This window comes from Osmerus mordax, chromosome 7 (genome assembly GCF_038355195.1).
Source record: "Osmerus mordax isolate fOsmMor3 chromosome 7, fOsmMor3.pri, whole genome shotgun sequence".
Lineage (NCBI taxonomy): Eukaryota > Metazoa > Chordata > Actinopteri > Osmeriformes > Osmeridae > Osmerus > Osmerus mordax.
The window spans coordinates 16,709,482-16,729,533 of record NC_090056.1 but is presented as its reverse complement, the minus strand read 5'-3'; the positions used below and the strand labels follow the sequence as shown (position 1 = coordinate 16,729,533).

Here is a 20,052-nt window from a genome sequence, read left to right as displayed (position 1 = left end):
GACCTGAGATAAGGAATAAGAGTGTATGAAGCACCTGTTACAACATGTCCCAACACCCTACCCCCAGGAATCTGCCGGTCTACCAAGAATATGCTCGATATGTGTGTGGGATTACAGTATGTACCAACATTTTTTTTGATTTACTTGAATGAATACATCTCCATTTTATTTGTATTTTCTTTCAAAATTGCTGCTGGGGTTTCATAACTGTTTGTTTACATACTCTTCAGCTGTATAGGTGAGTGATGAGTGAATGTTATGTAGTTGTGTAATGTCTATGAATTCCAGAAGGGTGGGGTTCCATGCCCACCAGCAGTGCAGCATGTTCTGCAAGACGTTAGCAGGGTTTTTACTAAGGCCGTAGCCATGGAGTCAACATTTGGGGGGACGAAATCTGCTGGGGAGTCTGAGGGTCCCCCCCCCTGAAAACTTTTTAAGTTTAGTTATGAATATGATTACATTTTTTATGATAATTTCGAACAGCGGGCGTGGTTGCCAGTTGTAGCGCATCACATTTATATTTTATTTATATTTTTATATCAATTTATTGGTGGGGACATTTATACCAGATATATATTATGATTACGGCCCTGGCCCCTCCAGACAAAACAACTTACCATGTGTTATGGGATGCAGGGAGCTGAAGCAAGATGATAATTATATGTCTGACTTCCACATAGGAATTTTGTGTCTTTAGATGGTGAGTCCAGCCTAATGACCCGTCAAATCCAGCCGCACCACACGGCTCCGAACGAAGCTTCAAAAATTCTTACTATTTTGATCCTTTCTTTGTCAACACATTCCTCCAAAAATGTTACATAGTCAGACTGAAATGTCAATTTCAACATAAATGGGTTCATCCTATTTTCCCAGCCATCTTGGTCCATTGTGTTCCTGGCTTCAGGTATATGGACAGCTGCTTCTCTGTCATATGATAGAGATACGATTACTTTATCTCCCAGGTTCTTTGTACAACACCACAGAGATGCTACCATAGCCATACTTGGAATTTGTGCTTCTCTTGTAGGAAGAAGAGAACTCTTGTACAGCTACAACACTGTCAGTCTACCTGGAAGAATATTTTATTATTTTGATTGCCCTGCTGCTGATTTGAAATAAGCCAACTTTGGCATGCAACACCAATCTAAATTTAGACTTGTCAGTGACACAAAGTAGGTTAAATATTTCCAGCCATTTTCTCTCAATCAAACTGCTGCAGATGACAAGAATGAATTGCTGAAAATATCAGGTAAAGTGCAAGATTGCACATAATAACATCCCCCTCTTCAGACCACAGAGAACAACTCTTTCTTCTTAGGCCATCCTCTCTGCTAATGGGTCCTCACTCTGGAAGACACCAGAGAAAATGAATTTACTTTACTACTTTGGCTTTACTACTGCATAGTAAAGCCATTGTTACTTCAGTCTACTTGCATCATTGCTACACTATGTCCTCCCAACCATGATCTGATACCCGAGCACCAGAGAAGAGACCAAAGTTAAGTGTCACTCGAGAATTTCACAAGATAGCTGCCCTCTTGGCAAGTCCTGCAGCTAATAAAAAGAAGGGGGAACCATTTCGGAACACATCTGGAAAGGTTTAGTGAAGACCTCACTAAGTTGGCCAGTACAATAAAGTGCGCCCAGATGGCATCAGGTCCGGCAGTCTTTTCAGGACTGTGACACATTCATTCTGGACTACAAGAGATCTTTTAAGTATGACGTATGAAACATTTCCAGATAACTAGGACCTGTCAAAGCGAGAGAAAATGAGTTGAAACTGTTCGGTAAATCCGAATCGTCTACCCCATTTACACTGATAAATTGTTTAATCTCATTTGCACATTGATTAATGGAGGCCATCGGTTTAATCCCTTAAGGCTGCTCTAAAATCACCGCTGCATTGCCACTGCATTTCTATCGTTTTCCTTCAACTAGCCTTCCTTATTTCATGCATCTCAACTAAGTGCATACGCACTTTTTTTCCAGTGGTTTGGGCATCATAATTTGTCTGTTTCTTTTTAGGCTATTAATAACAGATTCAAGATGTTTTGTTATCCAAATGTTCTTTTGAACAACCTTTTTGGTTGGGAAGACTGAGTCAACATAGAATGTGATATAGCAACGAGACAGTGTCGATACCGTCGACTTTCCTCGTTTGGCGTCCCCTCGTGTCGACCACATGTAATAACTGTCGATATTGGCTGTCATTTCGCTGTTCGAAGCTCCTCGTTTTATATTGTGTCACTTGACATGGAAGGAAGGCACAAAAATGGCTTTACGCGTTTTCTTACGGAAAAAAGAAACAAACAAGTACTGAACCATTAGTAACATACAGGGGGAAACAGACAGTTTTTTGTGTTCCAAATTGTATTTATGTAGGCCTATGTAGTGCTTCATTTATGTGGTAGATGATAGCCTGAATAATTTCTTCGAATATTTCAGTAGAACTATTGAATGGAATGTTGGTTAGCTAGGGCCAGAGCCATAGCCATCTGTTTATATGGCTCTGGCTAGATCTAGCTCGTGTAAAGTTGGTGGTCATTATTTCCATATGATAATTTAGTCCAAAAAGGTCAAAAATCAACTAACCAACATCTATATGACCAACATCACGGGCACAAGCACGACACCAGTTCAGTGAATGACTAGTGCAGACAATGTACTGCCGTTGCCAGTAATCTATTTTGGGCCTATTTTGTACCACAAGAGGAAGCTTCTTTCCCAGTTAATCCTCGGAAAAAGCAATGATTATGGTATAAAAAGAGCTCTAATATTTAGCAATATTGTTGACAATCAATATACTTATGGTGTAGGCTACATGTAGATGTACTATATATTCTTCAACACAGTGTATTTTCATTGTCGTTCTCTCATTCTCTATCTCTCTCACAAACACACAAACTGAAATATTTTTGTAAACGCTCGCACTTTTGAGCCACCATCCATGTACTGTAGACTACAGACTTCCTGTGGTTTACCCTTTCAGATGAGTTTGACTGGCCCCTCTCCCAAAATTGTATGGTAGCAGTACTGCATCATCATGCACTGAGCTGGTATTTTCTATAGGGCAGTAATCAGAATGCTATTATGTAAAAGCCCTCAGAGCTCCACAGTGGAAGAGAAGCTTTTGGAAGGATTCCATATTGTGCTGTCATCTGCATTTATGGTCTGGCCTCTTAGAGATTGTGTCTACACTGTGAATGTCGGTCAGATCTGGGCCATACAGGAATCAACATTATATTACCACATTATACCTAGCCTCATAGCATGTATTAGCCTAGATTTGGTTCTTACCATGTACTCTCTATAATCATGAGACATATGTATGAGATGGGTGGCTGACAGCATTCCTTTAGGAGAAACCCTGTACTTTTGAAACCTATTTGTAAAGACTTTAAAAAAAAAGAAGCCCACTATGGTTTATTCCTCCTTTTGCAAAGCAACTCCCATTTTGGGAGACAAAGTAAAATCCCATTTGGTGTGTGCTTGGTGTTTCTATCACCACATGTACCTCTGCCCACATCTGTTCCATATAAAAAGTGATTTACTTCTGTGTATAATCACGTGTTGACCTCCAGTCTAGCTGGTCGCTCCCCCATCCACGAAGGATTTTCCAGCCCAGTGACTTATTTTCCCAGTCTGCTCTGCCTCTCACCACAGGCGTGTCTGTCTGCTCTGCTCTGGTCTCTCTAAACCTCACTCTGTCTCTCTCAGCATCACCTACATCTGTTCTGGTTAGAAGACGTGTGTCTACATTCAGATCTGCAGTCGTTGTTGTTATCGCTTGTTGGGGTTTTCACGACCGCTCTGCTGGCATTCTTCCCACCTGGGTTTGGAGTTGCCAGGGCAACAGGTCAGACTAAAGGTCTGTGCGTGCACGTGTGTGTAATCTGACAGGAGGAAGCCGAGCTGTGTTTTCACGCCTCCAGCCTCTGTCAACACAGCAGCCAGGGCTGAGAGAGAGGCACGGGGGCGGAGCCTGTCTCACTGCAGCACGAGATAGCAGGGATGCTTAGCAGGCAGCATCCCCACGCTGGATTAACAACGCTGGAATAACCCTCCCCTTCTTACACACACACACATATCGCCTGACACAAATCTCAGACTGCGATCAACCCCCCCTTAGCTGTACGCATCTGTGTCTTTCTTCGCTATTTTCTCTCACTCTCGCTCTCACTCACTCTCTCTCTCTCTCCTGCTTGCTCTCCCTCCTGCTCGCTCTCCCTCTGCTCCTTGCTCACTTCGTGTCTCTTTCACGCTCCATCTGCAGCTTCAGCTCACAGCTCCTCACAGGAACACAGACTGAGAGAGATGTCCTCCAACCTGCCCTCTGGGACTGGGGCCAAAGCCAAGCCCCAATCTCCTTTCAGGAAGAGGGGAAGCCTGCAGTACACAGCCAGCCCAGGTAAGTGGAGGAGCCTGGTGCTGTGAGCTCATCTATGAGTTTGCATCGTACATACTGATGCAGTGCAACTGGAGGATGAACTGACTAGGGCTCAGTGACAGATGTTGCTGCATGAGAGTTCAAGGGGTACAATGTTTTGTGATGTATTTGGGAATATTTTTTTATGTTGTCTCTGAAGACTGAGTCAGTGTAGCAGAAGCTATGGTGCATACACATTTTTGTGTATTAGTTTGAGTGAGTAGTTTGGGAGTCAGATGGCTGAGCTATTAATCAGAAGGTTGCCGGTTCAATTCCTGGCTATGCGAAAATGACGTTGTGTCCTTGGGCAAGGCACTTCACCCTACTTGCCTCGGGGGAATGTCCCTGTACTTACTGTAAGTCACTCTGGATAAGAGCGTCTGCTAAATGACTAAATGTAAAATTAGTACATTTATTCAAGAGTAGTTAGAGTACAGTAGAACCTGTTGATTAAAAGAAATTCAAAAGCTCTAATCAAAAGCTTTCAGTGATGATTTTGTTTTCCATTTGAGCCACTGTTATTCAAAGGATCAACCTTGTGCTGGCTTTTTGGCATTTCCCAAAATGATTTGCTCCAAATTCCTCATAGGTTGTTGTTTGTTAGTTTTTTTATTTTAACCTGCAGAGGTTTTCATGCTCAACATTAAACAGAAACTGAATGTTTCGCTCGACCTCCCTCGAGTCTGGTTGTAATGTGAAATGTCACGATGGAGCTGAAGCCAGCTTCTGTGTGAAATATGCCAGAGCCTTATTACTACATCAGTGGTTTTCTGATCCTCTGATCCTTTACTGAATTAGAGGATCAGAACCTTGTCTCGTGTCTCTGATGTGGCCACACCAACAACCCTTTGGAACCAACAGGACAGAAACACAGCACCTCTTTTCATCATCCAGAAAAACTGCGAAAAGATAAACGCATCTAATCAAAGCGAGCACATTTACAAGACAGTTTTCTTCTTTGAAAAATAAGTGTTTTATTGACATGCAAATGATTGACGGTTGTACAGTAGCTAAAGAATGATTGGGTGCGTGCTACTGCTGGGAGGAGGGGGTGTGGTACCCCGCAGTTCCAGACACACCCCAATATGTAAATGAATGACATCATTCAACCTATCAGCTTGTCAAACCCTTTAACACATTAGTCACATTACGATTATATAATGATTACATAATGCATAATTAAAAAGTCGTTTATCATCATTGAAGCCCACACAGGTACACATTAGGATTTGTTGTACCCGGTGGGGATGGTGGGACACTCAAACAGTCATCACTGGATCAAACTGGATACCACTGGATCAAATACTGTGTGCTATTTTTTGTCAACACCCCAACACAAAGACACAGAAGAGTGTTTCTGTAAAATAAATACTCAAAATACAATTGAGCTGATAGGATACATTCATTTATCACAGTTTAGCCACATATTACATATTGGATATTGGCTAATATGTGAAGGTCTATGGAGCTCATTTTGAGCTCCAATCTGAGTCATTACAGTATGGTGTCACAAGGGTTCGGGTGTTTGGTCTGGAGACCTCTGAAAGAGACAGAGAGATGGAAAAAGAGAGAGTTACAGAGATGCGTAAAGAGAGGGAGAGAGATAAATAAAGAGAGAGTGAGATACAGAAAGAGGGAGCCAGAGAGGGAAATAGATAATGAGAGAGAGATACAGAGAGGCAGATAGAGAAAGATACAGAGAGAGATATAGAGAGGGATAGAGCGAGAGGAAGAGTCTGATGCCAGACTCATCCCCGTAGGCTATTATCCTGGCAATACAGCAGAACACACTGATAGGACACAGCGTCTCTGTTGGTGAAAGCTAAATAATTACAGACTGGGACATTCAGATGACTCACTCTTATCATCATCAGTGTAACCAAGAACATTCATATACATCGATGTTAATGGGTGTATAATCAATACAGGAAGCATTGTTACGTGGTGTTCAATACAACCATCCCATTTGCTTAATTCAAATTTAGCGTCAGCCTGTGTCTGGTTGCCATCCAGACTCCTCTCTTGGATTGATTGATTAGATCAGATGAAAAGGCAGTAAGGCGACCAGGCTGGAACACGGCACGTTTCTCAGACAATGAGAATTCATCTTACTTTCTTCCTGACAAACATTTGGCAATGTGTGCTTGTCGTCCATCCTCTAACAGCAGCTGCAGGGTGTGTGTAATTCCGCAGACAACTCCTGAATAAGCAGAGGTAGGAGCAAAGGACCCTGGGTGTGCAGGAACCGTCGATAAAACATTGTTCTCTATGCCCACACACCACTTAGCAACAAATGGCTGGAGTAGGTGCATGTAGCAGAACTCTATGAACGTATCTTTACAATGGGATGGAAGAAGCTTCTTTGTTGGCTGGCTAGAAGACCGGTTGTAGAGGGCTGGTATACATCGATTTCAGTATGCTCTGTGATGAGGCCGCATAAGTGTCATCCAAATAATCATGGGTACATATTACCCATGATTATATATTGCATCAATATATTTTCCATCTGTGACCATTATGACCCTATGATATGTAATCTTTACATGCTACCGCTGCTATTGGATGTAATGATTGACTGTAATGATTGACGTTACTCACCCCTTATCAGCTCAGATATCCACATGAATGTATACAAGACCCTCACCTAGGACCCCCTCCATGGCCTCTGGCCCTGCTTTGTAATCTCTGTCAGGCTAATGTAAATGATGTGGGTGATGAACTGTGGACTCTTGCCTTGTAGGTGGGGCCTTGTCCTGCAATGCAATCTCCCAAGGGTTGATAGAGGGGTGGTGAGGGTTACAGATAGGGAGCCCTGACCCGGAGCTGTCTCTGCAGTTTCTCCATATTCTTCTCACTTATTCGCACAATTACAGTACAAGAACAGTTCTGGGATTTATCATTTGAAAACAACACAGAGAAAAGGACCAGATGTCTGGTCGGATCAATCCTTGAGTCCTTTCATACTTCTCAATATTTTTGGCTGGTTTTCAGAAGTTGTTTAGTTATATTTGTACAAAAGATTTTTTGTGTTTGACTTGTTGATGTTGGGTATGATGCATTGTGATGTAGTGTTATGTAGTGTGATGTGCTGGAATGGATGGTTGGTAATTCCAATTTCTGTCTGTAATACACACTTTTGCCCTCTAGGGGGAGTTTGAAAGACACAAATGCAATCAGACTGAATCAGGTTTGAGCTTAGTCAGCGACATCATGTTTGCAGATATTGTGGTTGAACCGCAGGGAGGTGATTAGTTGACTAGGAAGATTTTACATGTCTTGATTGCCTGCTGACGAAAGATGAAATTGTTCCGTGAGGCTTTTCAGCTGGCCCTTGAGTGGCAATTTTGTTAACAGCTGGGTTGCTTGTTAGAATTTGATTGCCTGTAAAAACTTTAGTCCCTCTGGGTTTTTGTAACTGAATATGGGGCAGAAATTGCTGTGCTCTTTCACAATACGCCAAATCAGTTTATTTTTTACTCAGGCATAGTTGACTAAGAGGACTGCAAGGTATAGGGGAAAGCTTAGAAGTGTACGTATGGAGTGAATTGAAAAGTGACTACCAAGATTCTTGCCTTACTTACTGCTCTAGAAACTATTGTCTGTCAGACAATCACTGCAGTAAGGGGGGAATCAAACAATCCACTCGTCTCACAAACTGAATACCTGACCCACCAAAGGCTGGCTGCTGAAAAAAGTCCACTCTTCTACTGTAGCTACCTAGCAACACACCCTTTAAGTAATAAACGTTGTTATCCTCTTGACCTCGTCACTGGTCACAATCCATCATTTGTCTCATTGATAAGACTCTGTACTGATATTGTCCACAGCCTTCTCAAATGCCTGTGTGGACACAGAAGAGGTTTGGATGGATTTCAACTGAATCACATGGACAGTATTCAGGCCCCAATCCACAAGCACATTGTAATGTCAGCAATCATGTCAATTATAACTGTTCCACTGCTACCAGCTGACCATACCAACCATAATCCATTTATTCCATACTGGATAGTGCTAAGCACACTAAGATCTCAAATGTGTTTTTTGGTTCATACTAAATAAGCATCTCCTCCTCCAACCAGTTCCTATAACTGCATAACAGACAGTGGCATAGCATACATACCCCTAACAAAGCAAACCTCATCTCTCTTCTTCCTCCCTCTCTCTCTCTCTCTCTCTCTCTCTCTCTCTCTCTCTCTCTCTCTCTCTCTCTCTCTCTCTCTCTCTCTCTCTCTCTCTCTCTCTCTCTCTCTCTCTCTCTCTCTCTCTCTCTCTCTCTCTCTCTCTCTCTCTCTCTCTCTCTCTCTCTCTCTCTCTCTCTCACTATCTTTCTCTCTCTCTCTTTCTTTCTGTCCTTCCCTCACACGCACTTTCATAAGCACTCCCCTGAGAGAAAAAGCATGTAGAGAGGGCGTCTGATAGGCGGGGGGTGATGTAAGCAATAACAAACGCGAGCTACGCTGGGGATGAGTGTTGGTCACCCCTGCCCCTCTGCACCATGTGGTACGTCCCAGATCGATGTCACAGGCATTTAAATGAGAAGGATCAGCTGCAGAGCCTGCTAATGCAACGACAGCTGGCCAGAACCAGAGGAGACACAGGGGGGGTCTGAGACTGGGATGAGGGGGAGAGGATGGATCTGCTGGACCAGCTTTGTGTATGTATTATGACAGAAAGAGAGATATAAGGGGGCGTTGTATGTATGTGCGACTATGCATGTGTGTGAGTGTGTGTGCGTGCGTCAGTGTTGTTATTTTGATAGTACATGCATGTGTGTCTCTCTCTGTTGCCCCATCCTTGTTTCTGTCTCTCAGTCTCTCTGCTGCTCCAACCCTCCCCTCTCTCCTTCCCATCATCCGGTTTGCTAAAGGTAAACAGATGCCATCCCAGGCTGTTTGGCATGTTCCGTCTCTCTGGCAGGGCAGAGTTTTTCTTCCAGACACACTAGCTACTGGCTCACGCAGGCTTTGAGGACAGAGGTATTCTTTTCCACCAGGATAGTATTGTCAGGATCCCGCACAAACAAAACAGTCTCTCCTGTAACCTCCCCCTCTCCCCTTGTCCACCCCTCCACTCATGTTGTTGCCACTGGCTTGTGTAAGTCCCTTCAGGGCAATGCTGTCTGTATTGTGTTGAGGAGAGTGAGTATGAATGGATAGATCATGGAAGCAGCTGTGCATTGTCTTGGACTGCAAAGAGATGCAGTTGCACACAATAAAAGGGTAATCAATACTGCAAGTGCTAACACCAGTGGGGTGGATGAGAGAACTGCTGAGTGCAGTTTGACTGTGTGTGTGTGTGTGTGTGAGTGTGTGTGTGTGTGTGTGTGCTTGTGTCATTTTTTAATTATTCCCAGCTGCATCACTGCTCACACTGCATAGTGATCCGACAGGTTTTAATTAGATTGTGTTGTGCTGTGTGTGTGTATTGTGTATTGTCTAAAACAGTCATTCTTGAAGGGAAATAATAGTGTAGAGCAGCAGTTATTTCAGTTCTAAAAGAAGACAGTCAACAAGGGTTTCATTCAGCAGCTTCATAGCCACGAGCCACGAGCCTGGCCATTTACACCTCCGGCCCCCCAAGATTTCTGATGGCTTACAATAAAAAATTAAGGAATTGTTTAAAGTATTTTTTCTCAGTGGCCCTCTCATTTTAAGATGGGACACTCCAAAAACACAATTCTGGCTATGGTACTGACATGCAGTACACAAATATAATTCTAAGGCAATTTCTGACAAAGTGTTTATCTAAATATCTAAATACCCTGCAGTGTTATGTATCCGACAAGTAGGATTGCAAGGAAACAAGGAAAACTGTCTATGTGCAACGCAGTTTTAATGGAAAAGAGAGAAAAGTTGGAAAGAGAGAGAGAAAGAGAAAGAGAGCTGAGGGACTTTATTCCACAGGAAGTCTCTTGACCCTTCATCCTGCTCTCCTCATCATCTCTATCAAATGAGTTCTCCACTTGACACATCCCTGTAGACTGTTGACACCCCATTTGCCTCAGCGGGTGGAGAACTGGAGATTGTACGCCACCATCCTGTGTATTCCTGCTGAAATATGCATAGAGTTGAAGTCAATTAGCCAATTGAAATAATTTTACCTGGGTCTAGGTTTCAACAACAGGACAGGACAGGACAGAATATTATAGTGCCGTGTCAACAGCAAGTATCTGGAGAGCCATTCCAGTGGGATCCCTCAGTCCCAATGTCCCTAACGTATGCCATCCCATAATGGAAAACACACTTCGGTTAGGTTTTTTCTTGTAGTGATTTTTCCTTCATTGAGGGGCTGGGTGGTTACATAAGCATGGATGCTGCTGATCCAAATATAGCAGCCATTAAGGGATAAGCTCAGGGCCTGGTGGGCTTGGCTGTCTTTGCTGCTGGTCGCATTCTGCCCGCCAAGCCAAGCCTCACCACAGCCCACTGACCACCACTGCCAGCACCCTTGGCGTTATACCCTCCAATGCGCAGTCTCTGTGGAAGTACCCACGTCATCGTGGTTGACACAGACGTTAGCCCGCGATTCAAAATGCCGTTAAAAACCTGGTGTTGATGGGTGTATCCATGCTTCTTTAGAAAACAAAAAATTATAATTAAAAAAAACAAAAAATTAAGCTTTCTATCACTGTGTAGGAAGGTTTTTTGGTTTATGTTTCTCAGCTTGTGCACATCCTCTGACAGACTGGAAATATAAGAGGGCCTCTTCCTGTCCCCTGTCCGTGCTGGTTTGAAGTCAGCTCAAAACTGTACCGACTGGAATTTCTGGTTATTACTGGAACAGTAACAATGAGTCTCTCCTATTCTCGCCTCCTAAAGTACAGCACTTCCGTATGCGGAGCCTGTCCTCCGTACGAACATGGTCTCTTTGTCGTTAAGTAGACGAGAGTCGGTTAGGGTTTTGAAAGCACTGTTCTATTGTCAGAAACTGGTGAGGCACCAAATACCTCTCATTTCAAGTATAAAAACTGCTCTTAAATAGCATCAATAGAGCTGTTTCTGCCCCAGTTTCACAGTGCCTACTCTTCATCTGCTATGCTTTTGCCTGGCCCTTCGCCTGCACATTTACAAGACTGCTTGCTGCATTGCAAATCACGCAACATTGTGTGTTGCGGAGGAGGTGTTGATCAAGCAGTGTTAGGCAGGAGGTGTAGTCAGGCCGGTGATTAGGCCATCACTTTCTGAGCAGGTTCCCCACAGTGTCTCTCTCTGTCTGTTCCACCACAGGGGCCTCGTATGTTCCAATGCAGCCATCTATGTCGTACTAATTGACCCATCTAAGGCTCTACTTGGTCTTACAGTGGAGGAATCGCAGACAGAGTATAGTTAATATAATCGAAGGAAACTGTTAATAAAACATTGACTTCCCAATGTGTTATTTTGAGATGGTACACACAAATTATGCTCAATTAGCCTAGATTGTAGGTGGTGTAAGCACTGTGAGTGCTTGATGCACGGTGTGTGTGTGTTTGTGCGTGTGTATGTGTGTTCGTGCCTGTGTGTGCGTTTAGCACACAGGTGTGCAGTAGACCTACAGACATTCTATCACACAAGGGCTGGAAGCTGAGGATGAAATATTCAAGAGGATAATGAATATTTCAAAGGTAGGCAAGAGTTTCCTGAAGCCAGATTAATATCATCATACAGAGATACAGTACATACAGACCTCCAAATATACTCTTGGGAAATTGAAGATGTTCCCGTTCCAGCTGTCTGGTGCATAGCCGAATTGCTCTCAGCTACTTTGTATTCATGTAACCATCTTCAGCATGATACTTGGCCTTCCTGACCTCTAGAAATGACCCACCTCCAGTGTTTTCAAGGGGGCTATTTTGTTTTCCATCTCCTTCTCCACTTGGCTTCATTAATAGACAATCAAAATATAGTATTTTAGAGTCAACAATGGAGGGTATTTACCGCCTGTGTGTGTGTGTGTGCTGATTGCTCCTTGACCTGAATGGTCCTTTGTGTCTGAAGACACACAGAGTGGCTGAGCTCAGGCCTCTAGCACAGTATGTTGGTCCAGGACTTTATGTTAGTCTAGGACTGTGTGTGTGTTCCAAGAATGTGTGTGTGTGTGTGTGTGTTCCAGGGCTGTGTGTGTTGGTGAAGAGCTCTGTAAACTGACTGTTAGACTGAGGAACAACAGGCATCTGTCGTCTGTGGGCTAGACTCTTACTTGGGTAGGCTGACAGAATAAGAAATCCTCCTGAAAAAGTCTCTCATTGAGCCAAGTTAACTGGGCCTCACTGATGACCACTCCCTCTGTCAGCAAGTGTGACACAGATGGTTGGAATGCAAATAGAGAAGAAATTGGGCGTGGATAGTCAGCATTATGGTCTTGAGTTTATGGCCTCAATTATGTCCTGAAGATGTTTATTATTTCTCATTCGTCCCATTCTCTCGCCTTTCCCTTTTTCCTCTCTCCGTTCCCATGGTTCTCTCTGCAGTAGACCCTCGTAGCGTGCGGCATCTCCTGACATCCCAGCATTCCTTACCAGGAATACCCGTGGCGCTCAAACATCCCATTGACCTGCGCACCTCCATGGACGGGAAGTACAAGGAGATAGCTGAGGTGAGGGAGCAGTACAGATCAAGTTGATCTGTTTGCCTGACTGGTGTTTACGATACTGGCACACAAGTATGCCCCAGTTATTTCAGAAGGAGCGTCCTTTTTTGTGTGTGTGTTTAGGAGCTGTTCTCCCGCAGCCTGGCAGAGAGTGACATGCGCAGCGCCCCCTATGAGTTCCCCGAGGACAGCCCCATCGAGCAGCTGGAGGAGAGACGCCAGCGCCTGGAGAGACAGATCAGCCAGGATGTCAAGTAAGAGACCCTGGGGAGGGGTCAGACGGAGGGAAGCATGGATGCAGGAAGGAGAAGGACTGGATGGGATGGAAGGATGGATGGTTGAATGTATGGATGGATGAACTGATAAATGGAGAAACGAGAACTCCTTATTCTTCAACTCCTTATTGTAATCTTCAAGGTTTGAGCCTGATATCCTACTCAGAGCCAAACAGGAGTTCATGAAGACGGACAGCGCTGCAGATTTAGAGTCAGTAACGTATCCCAACTGAGCAACAACATTTTCATCCTTTGCTACGGCCTTCATAAATTCTGGGCCCTGCATATTAAAGACTCCTAAAGTTGAATTATTTTTGTGTTTGCCAGATTCTTGAAGGAACAGAACCAATCTCCCACGGATCACTACCCCAGCGAGAGAGAGCTTGTTCCAGAACGAGAATACCAGCGAGTCACCATCTCAGGGGAGGAACAATGTGGGGTTGGTGACATTTAGTCCTCCCCAAGAAATCACTTACACAATCTTCTGTTTCCACTTTAAGGCTGTGAAAACCTTTAGAATCCCTTTTTGAATGAGTAATCACATGCTATCTGGCGACAAACTGAATTAATCATCTTTCTTTTCCCCCCTCTCTCCAGGTGCCTTTTACAGACTTGCTGGATGCAGCCAAGTGTGTGGTGAAGGCTCTCTTCATAAGGGAGAAGTACATTGGCCTGTCCATGCAGAGCTTCTGTAAGACCACCGCCCGCTACCTCCAGGAGATGAGCGAGAGACCCCTGGACATGGGCATCTACGATGAGATCCATGAGACCTCTGTCACTGCTGGTATACACTCACACACACACACACTCAAACACACCTCTCCAAAAATACTCTCAGCACTCGCTGTGAGTTCACACACTGCCTGTCAGTCATTATGTAGATTTAAACACATTTTTTTAACACTTTGATTTAAATATATATTTTTTAACACTTTGGACATTGACACATTTGTTGGCAGCATGTTTTTTTGTATTCTCACTTCCATCCAATACCATCACGTAATGTTCTGTCTTTCCCTCCCAAGACGCCACAGTGCACCCACCTGTCTCAGAAACACATCCCTATGAGAACCAAGACCCAGCCAGCATGCCGCATGACATGGGTTACGGCTGCAAGATGGTGAATGGTGTGGTGCATCTGTACACCAAGAAGAACACCATGGACAAGTAAGAAGCTGCACTTAAATTTCACCTCACACCTAATTTCTTCTACAAACACAACTGGATGCATCCACTGTATCATTGTACAGTAATGTTATGATTTGACATTTATTGATGTTATGCAAAGGTCCCTAAGGACAGCCTGAAGTGTTGCTGGTTGCAGATATGTGCTGTGTTTGTGTCATTCAGAAGCACTGAGTTGGATCTGCCCTATCCGGACCTCCAAGAGTACATTGCTGACATGAATGTCATGATGGCCCTCATTATCAACGGACCAGTGTGAGTAGAGGAAGCCTCACAACTGGTTTAGCCTGCCACCCTGTTAGTGTCTGTGGAGAAGTAAACATGGACCACTGAATCTGACACAGTGTCTGTGTTTGCTAACCTCAGAAAGTCCTTTTGCTACCGCCGGCTACAGTACCTGAGCTCCAAGTTCCAGATGCACATCCTGCTTAACGAGATGAAGGAGCTGGCAGCCCAGAAGAAAGTCCCCCACCGAGACTTCTACAACATCCGCAAGGTGGGTTTCCCGTCCCAGACTGAACCTCACTGTAAGTGGAATGCACTTACAGTGAGGTTCAAAGGACCTCAAATCCAGGTCTGACAGCGTGTCTGTATTTCGGACTCCTTGTGCAGGTGGACACACACATCCATGCCTCGTCCTGCATGAATCAGAAACACCTGCTGCGCTTCATCAAGAGAGCCATGAAGAAGTATCCCGGGGAGATCGTCCATGTGGAGAGAGGCATCGGCCAGACACTGATGGAGGTGTTTGAGAGCATGAACCTCACAGCTTTCGATCTGAGCGTGGACACACTGGACATGCATGCGGTAAGTGGATGATTAAATATCTGACATGGAGAAGATTGTGAGACATCTAAGAGTGGAGCTCAAGGAGATTGGGAAGTGAAGGATGCTCGAAGAGAGCTTCTTCATTGCGATTCCTCCTTGAAGACAGATCCCTTTTTGACTCGACAACTTGCCAGAAACATTCATCGGTTAGGAAGATGAACTGTCTTAGGGTGACAAATGTCCCCATTCTCTTTGCAGGATCGCAACACTTTTCATCGTTTTGACAAGTTCAACGCTAAATACAACCCCATCGGCGAGTCGATCCTGAGAGAGATATTCATCAAGACTGACAACCACGTTGAGGGGAAATACTTTGGACACATTATCAAGGTGATGTGGGGGGTCAGATGGGGTCAGATGGCTGAGCGGTTAGGGAATCGGGCTATTAATCAGAAGGTTGCCGACTCGATTCTTGGCCGTGCCACATGACGTTGTTTCCTTGGGAAAGGCACTTCACCCTACTTGCCTAGGGGGGAATAACCCTGTACTTACTGTAAGTCGCTCTGGATAAGAGTGTCTGCTAAATGACTAAATGTAAATGTAACTAAGAACACTCACTTTGCTTTCTGTCTCAGTGATACTTGACGTGAGCATGACACAGGGTAATTTTGACTGGGGGATGGGCATACCTCAGAGGAAGTATTTGCCTATTTGATGCCCCAATTTTAGATTCCCCCCCCCCAATACGTCGCTTTGGACTAAAGTGTCCAGTAAGTGTGTGCATTATATTTCTGTTGTACTTGCGCCCCCTGCTGACTGGTGTTGACCTCTGCATCTAAGGAGGTGATGGCTGACCTGGAGGAGAGTAAGTACCAGAACGTAGAGCTACGTCTGTCCATCTACGGTCGCTCCAGGGACGAGTGGGACAAACTGGCTGAGTGGGCTGTCAAGCACGGAGTGTACTCTGACAATGTACGCTGGCTTGTGCAGGTGCCCAGACTCTTGTAAGTCACATTTTTTTCCAATTTCCCTTGAAATATGCAACTTGAACAGATCCAAACACATTCCTATTCTTAATCAACTGATTTTCTTTTTTACAGTGATGTCTACCATGCCAAGAAGCAGCTGTCCAACTTCCAGGAGATGCTGGAGAACATATTTATGCCTTTGTTCGAGGTCACAATCAACCCCGGAAGCCACCCAGAGCTCCACCTCTTCCTTCAACACGTAAGGACTTGGTGCCTCTGAATTTGATCATCCACAATGGTCTTTATGGACTTTGTGTGGGAGCACCATGCATGTACAACACTGAACAAACTGTTTGTCTTCAGGTGGTGGGCTTTGACAGTGTTGATGACGAGTCCAAACCTGAACATCATATTTTCAACCTAGACAGCCCTCTTCCAGGCAACTGGACCAACGAGTACAACCCTCCATACGCGTATTACCTCTACTACATGTATGCGAACATGACTGTGCTAAACCACCTCCGCAGGTATGTGTCCTCAACTTCAGTTCAATTTTTAACCTTTACTGATTATTTTGGCCTACTTCAGCCCTCAAGTCTCGACTGTGAGGTTGAATTGTGAGGTAAACCCAAACTCATACTGAAATACTAGAGGGCATGAAGGCATTGGTAATGGCAGCAATTCTCCCGTCTGTGGAGGTATGGGAGCAGACAATGCCAGTCAAAGGACAAAACCTCCTCACAGTGGTATGTCTGAAGTCTAAAGTGAAGCGTAATAACAAACCTACTTGTGATTAGGGTCAACTAAAACTGTACGATTCCATGCAAGTTTCACCAAAATGTACTGAATACTAAAAATGTTTACGTCAAGCTTCTCCAGGTCACTGGAGGTGCTACCAGTTGAGCAGGCTAGGTGGCGTATCTCTCACCTCTCTTTGATTCCAGGCAGCGAGGCTTCAACACGCTCGTGCTGCGTCCACATTGCGGGGAGGCGGGGCCTATCCACCACCTGGTCTCTGGCTTCATGCTGTCTGAGAACATCTCCCATGGGCTGCTGCTCAGGAAGGTCTGTGTTCTAGCATCTACCATAGCTTCCTTCACAAGCACACTAGCATCTGCCGTCTCACACAGCACATGGAAGGGATCTGACAAAGAAACACTGTTCCTGTGGGAATCGATTTGGTTCTTCTGTCTCTGGGCAGATTTCTCATAGAGCTTTTTTAATATATATTTTTTTACTTACATTTTATTCATCTAACCAAGACTTTTATCCAAAGTCACACATCCCAAGGATCCCAATTTGACTTGAAGCCCTGAGGGGTGATGCAAGGATGAATGCAAACCTAGTTGATGCCAACGCTAATCTCTGCCTCCTCCTTCTCTCCAGGCCCCAGTGCTCCAGTACCTGTACTACCTGGCTCAGATCGGCATCGCCATGTCTCCCCTCAGCAACAACAGCCTGTTCCTCAGCTACCACCGTAACCCCCTGCCTGAGTACCTGTCCAGGGGTCTCGTGGTGTCCCTGTCCACGGACGACCCCCTGCAGTTCCACTTCACCAAGGTTAGTGACCGCAAATTGATTCATTGCTCAACATATCCCAGTGACTCCTTCTGCTGATTCAATGCCTGTGTGTCATTCAATCATGGAACATTTAATTCGCTTTGTTGATCCCGAAGGAAATTCTGGTGTGCACAGTAACCACAGCTGTGGTGTGGGTATAAAGCATGTCTCTCTCTGTGATGCGTCGCAGGAGCCACTGATGGAGGAGTACAGCATAGCTGCCCAGGTGTGGAAGCTGAGCTCCTGTGACATGTGCGAGCTGGCCAGAAACAGTGTCCTGATGAGCGGTTTCTCTCATAAGGTACTTGATTACTATCTAGGTTGTCCATTATCTACGTTTGTTTCCCTGGAAATGCATCACAATAGTCCACTGGAGCCCTGAAACTTACATAAAGTGTCAATTCAGTTCAGTTTCTTTATTGTCCCACTGGGGGAAAATTCGGTTTGCAACAGAGCACAGATAAACAATGAAAGCCCTCCTTCTCTTCAGGTAAAGAGCTATTGGCTGGGCCCTCACTACCTCAAGGAAGGACAGGAAGGTAACGACATCAGGCGCAGCAACGTCCCTGACATCCGTTTGGCGTACCGCCATGAGACCATGTGTGAGGAACTCAACCTGATCACCCAGGCCATACGCACCGATGAGCTGGAGACCATTGAGGAGGAGAGCAGCCTGTGCATGGGGCCAGCTCAGGGGGAGAAGTGAGGACTTCATCCCCATGTGGCTCCAAATCAAGCATGGATATCCTACCTGCTCAAATCTCTCAACACAACTCATATCACACCCAGAGTTTGGACTGGTTAGGGAATGTTTCACATTTGAAAGGAAACATTTGGCAGGCAGTTATGATGGTTTGTGGGTTATGAAGTCGTGTCTGTTGTATTTTCTCAAATGTACCTGCTGTTGAAGTTTTCCCTACCAAGTGTTTGTAAAATATTTCAGATGATTGATGGAATTCTTACTTTTAAGTGTTTCCTGTGGTTTTGTCTATTTATCTATATTTATTTGAGTGAACACATTCTTTATATAGCATTTGTTTGTCAACCAATGTTGTGGACAAAATACATCATCCATTCCTATGTGAAGGTCTGGAACATACTGTACCATATTAAATCATAGTTATTTCACTAAGAGATCTATTACGGCAGTATTTTTCCAGATACCACAACTGCTTCAAGAAATACCTGTGTGAGCAAGGCAACATATTCTGCTGTCATTTGTGTTCCTCTTTCTGCTAGTCTTTATGGTGTTCTCCCTCGGTGGCATAAAGGCATTTATTGTATGTTTCTTTACAGTGTTCCTGCTGCTATTGTGGCATGGCATAATTTATAGCGGTGTATAGTCAACTGTTATAACCACCATCTTTGCATGTAGTTTACATTCTCTATGAAGTCTGCCAACTCCCCTTCTGAGGAGTGATCAATGTGTGATCATATGTTTTCCTAAACTGTGATCGCATATTTCAGCTGATATATTTTATATTCCATGATCCACTTGTTTATTTGTTTCCTGAGACAAACAGATCGTGCTAAAACCCTGTATCATAGGTCGTGACCTGGATAATAACTTGACACTTCAGCTATTATTGCTTATGGTCCACAAACCTCAAATACATTTGTTAACTCTTTTTTTTCCTACATCATTCTTGCACATGGTATATAAAAAATGTTTATGTATATTTTTTAATTTAATATATGTATTTTAATGGGGGGGATTTCTTGACAGCTATCTTTTTTATTGACAGTAAAATGTAAATTAAGTGCATTAAGCTTCTGCTTGCATAAAGATCTGCCATCCAGGACGAGGAAAGAGACACATGCAAGATGCACCACCCATCCAGATATTCACATATCTTCAGGCAGTTTAATGGGTTATTAATTCCAAGGGGAGGTAGACATGGCTCTAAAGGGATCTGTTAATGAGAGTGAGCAATTAGACTAGAACATCCATTTGATGTTCATTTGATGGAAATTAGAGAGGATGATATTTTGGGAAACATGTCCAGAATTTTTTTTCTGAATAGGCTCTAGTGTCATCATGAGACAGGAGCTGAATATGTCTCTGTGGACCAAACAGAGGGGACATTGTCTGCTGCCTCTGTTTCCATCACATAGCCTCCTCCCAATCATAGCCAAGAGGAAGTTCAGCACAAGTGCATTTTAACAGCCCTACTTTAAAAAGCTGGAAAGTACACAACTGAGCACAGAGCTTTAATAACTAATATTCACACATGCCCATCACAATACCAGAAGCCCATTCTTAGGAAGGCACCTGAGTGAATATAAGGTTTTTGGGTTTGCG

The 20,052-nt window shown here is 44.2% G+C and overlaps 1 protein-coding gene across 3 annotated transcripts; it reads left to right on the top strand.

Moving 5' to 3' along the window:
- The first annotated feature begins 4,314 nt into the window (after positions 1 to 4,314).
- Positions 4,315 to 19,481, top strand: ampd2b (adenosine monophosphate deaminase 2b). Of its 3 annotated transcripts, none has more exons than XM_067239376.1 (18): positions 4,315 to 4,408; positions 12,876 to 13,000; positions 13,118 to 13,248; positions 13,412 to 13,480; positions 13,597 to 13,708; positions 13,867 to 14,053; positions 14,295 to 14,436; positions 14,620 to 14,709; positions 14,821 to 14,950; positions 15,067 to 15,261; positions 15,481 to 15,612; positions 16,063 to 16,226; positions 16,323 to 16,449; positions 16,554 to 16,717; positions 17,135 to 17,255; positions 17,577 to 17,750; positions 17,941 to 18,051; positions 18,241 to 19,481. In XM_067239376.1, exons 1-18 carry the CDS (start codon positions 4,315 to 4,317, stop codon positions 18,454 to 18,456), a joined length of 2,484 nt encoding a protein of 827 aa, XP_067095477.1. In that variant the 3' UTR covers positions 18,457 to 19,481. The 3 variants fall into 3 exon arrangements, with proteins under 3 accessions (XP_067095477.1, XP_067095475.1, XP_067095476.1); XM_067239374.1 differs by lacking the exon at positions 4,315 to 4,408 and adding an exon at positions 8,960 to 9,080; XM_067239375.1 differs by lacking the exon at positions 4,315 to 4,408 and adding an exon at positions 9,221 to 9,293.
- The last annotated feature ends 571 nt before the right edge of the window (positions 19,482 to 20,052 follow it).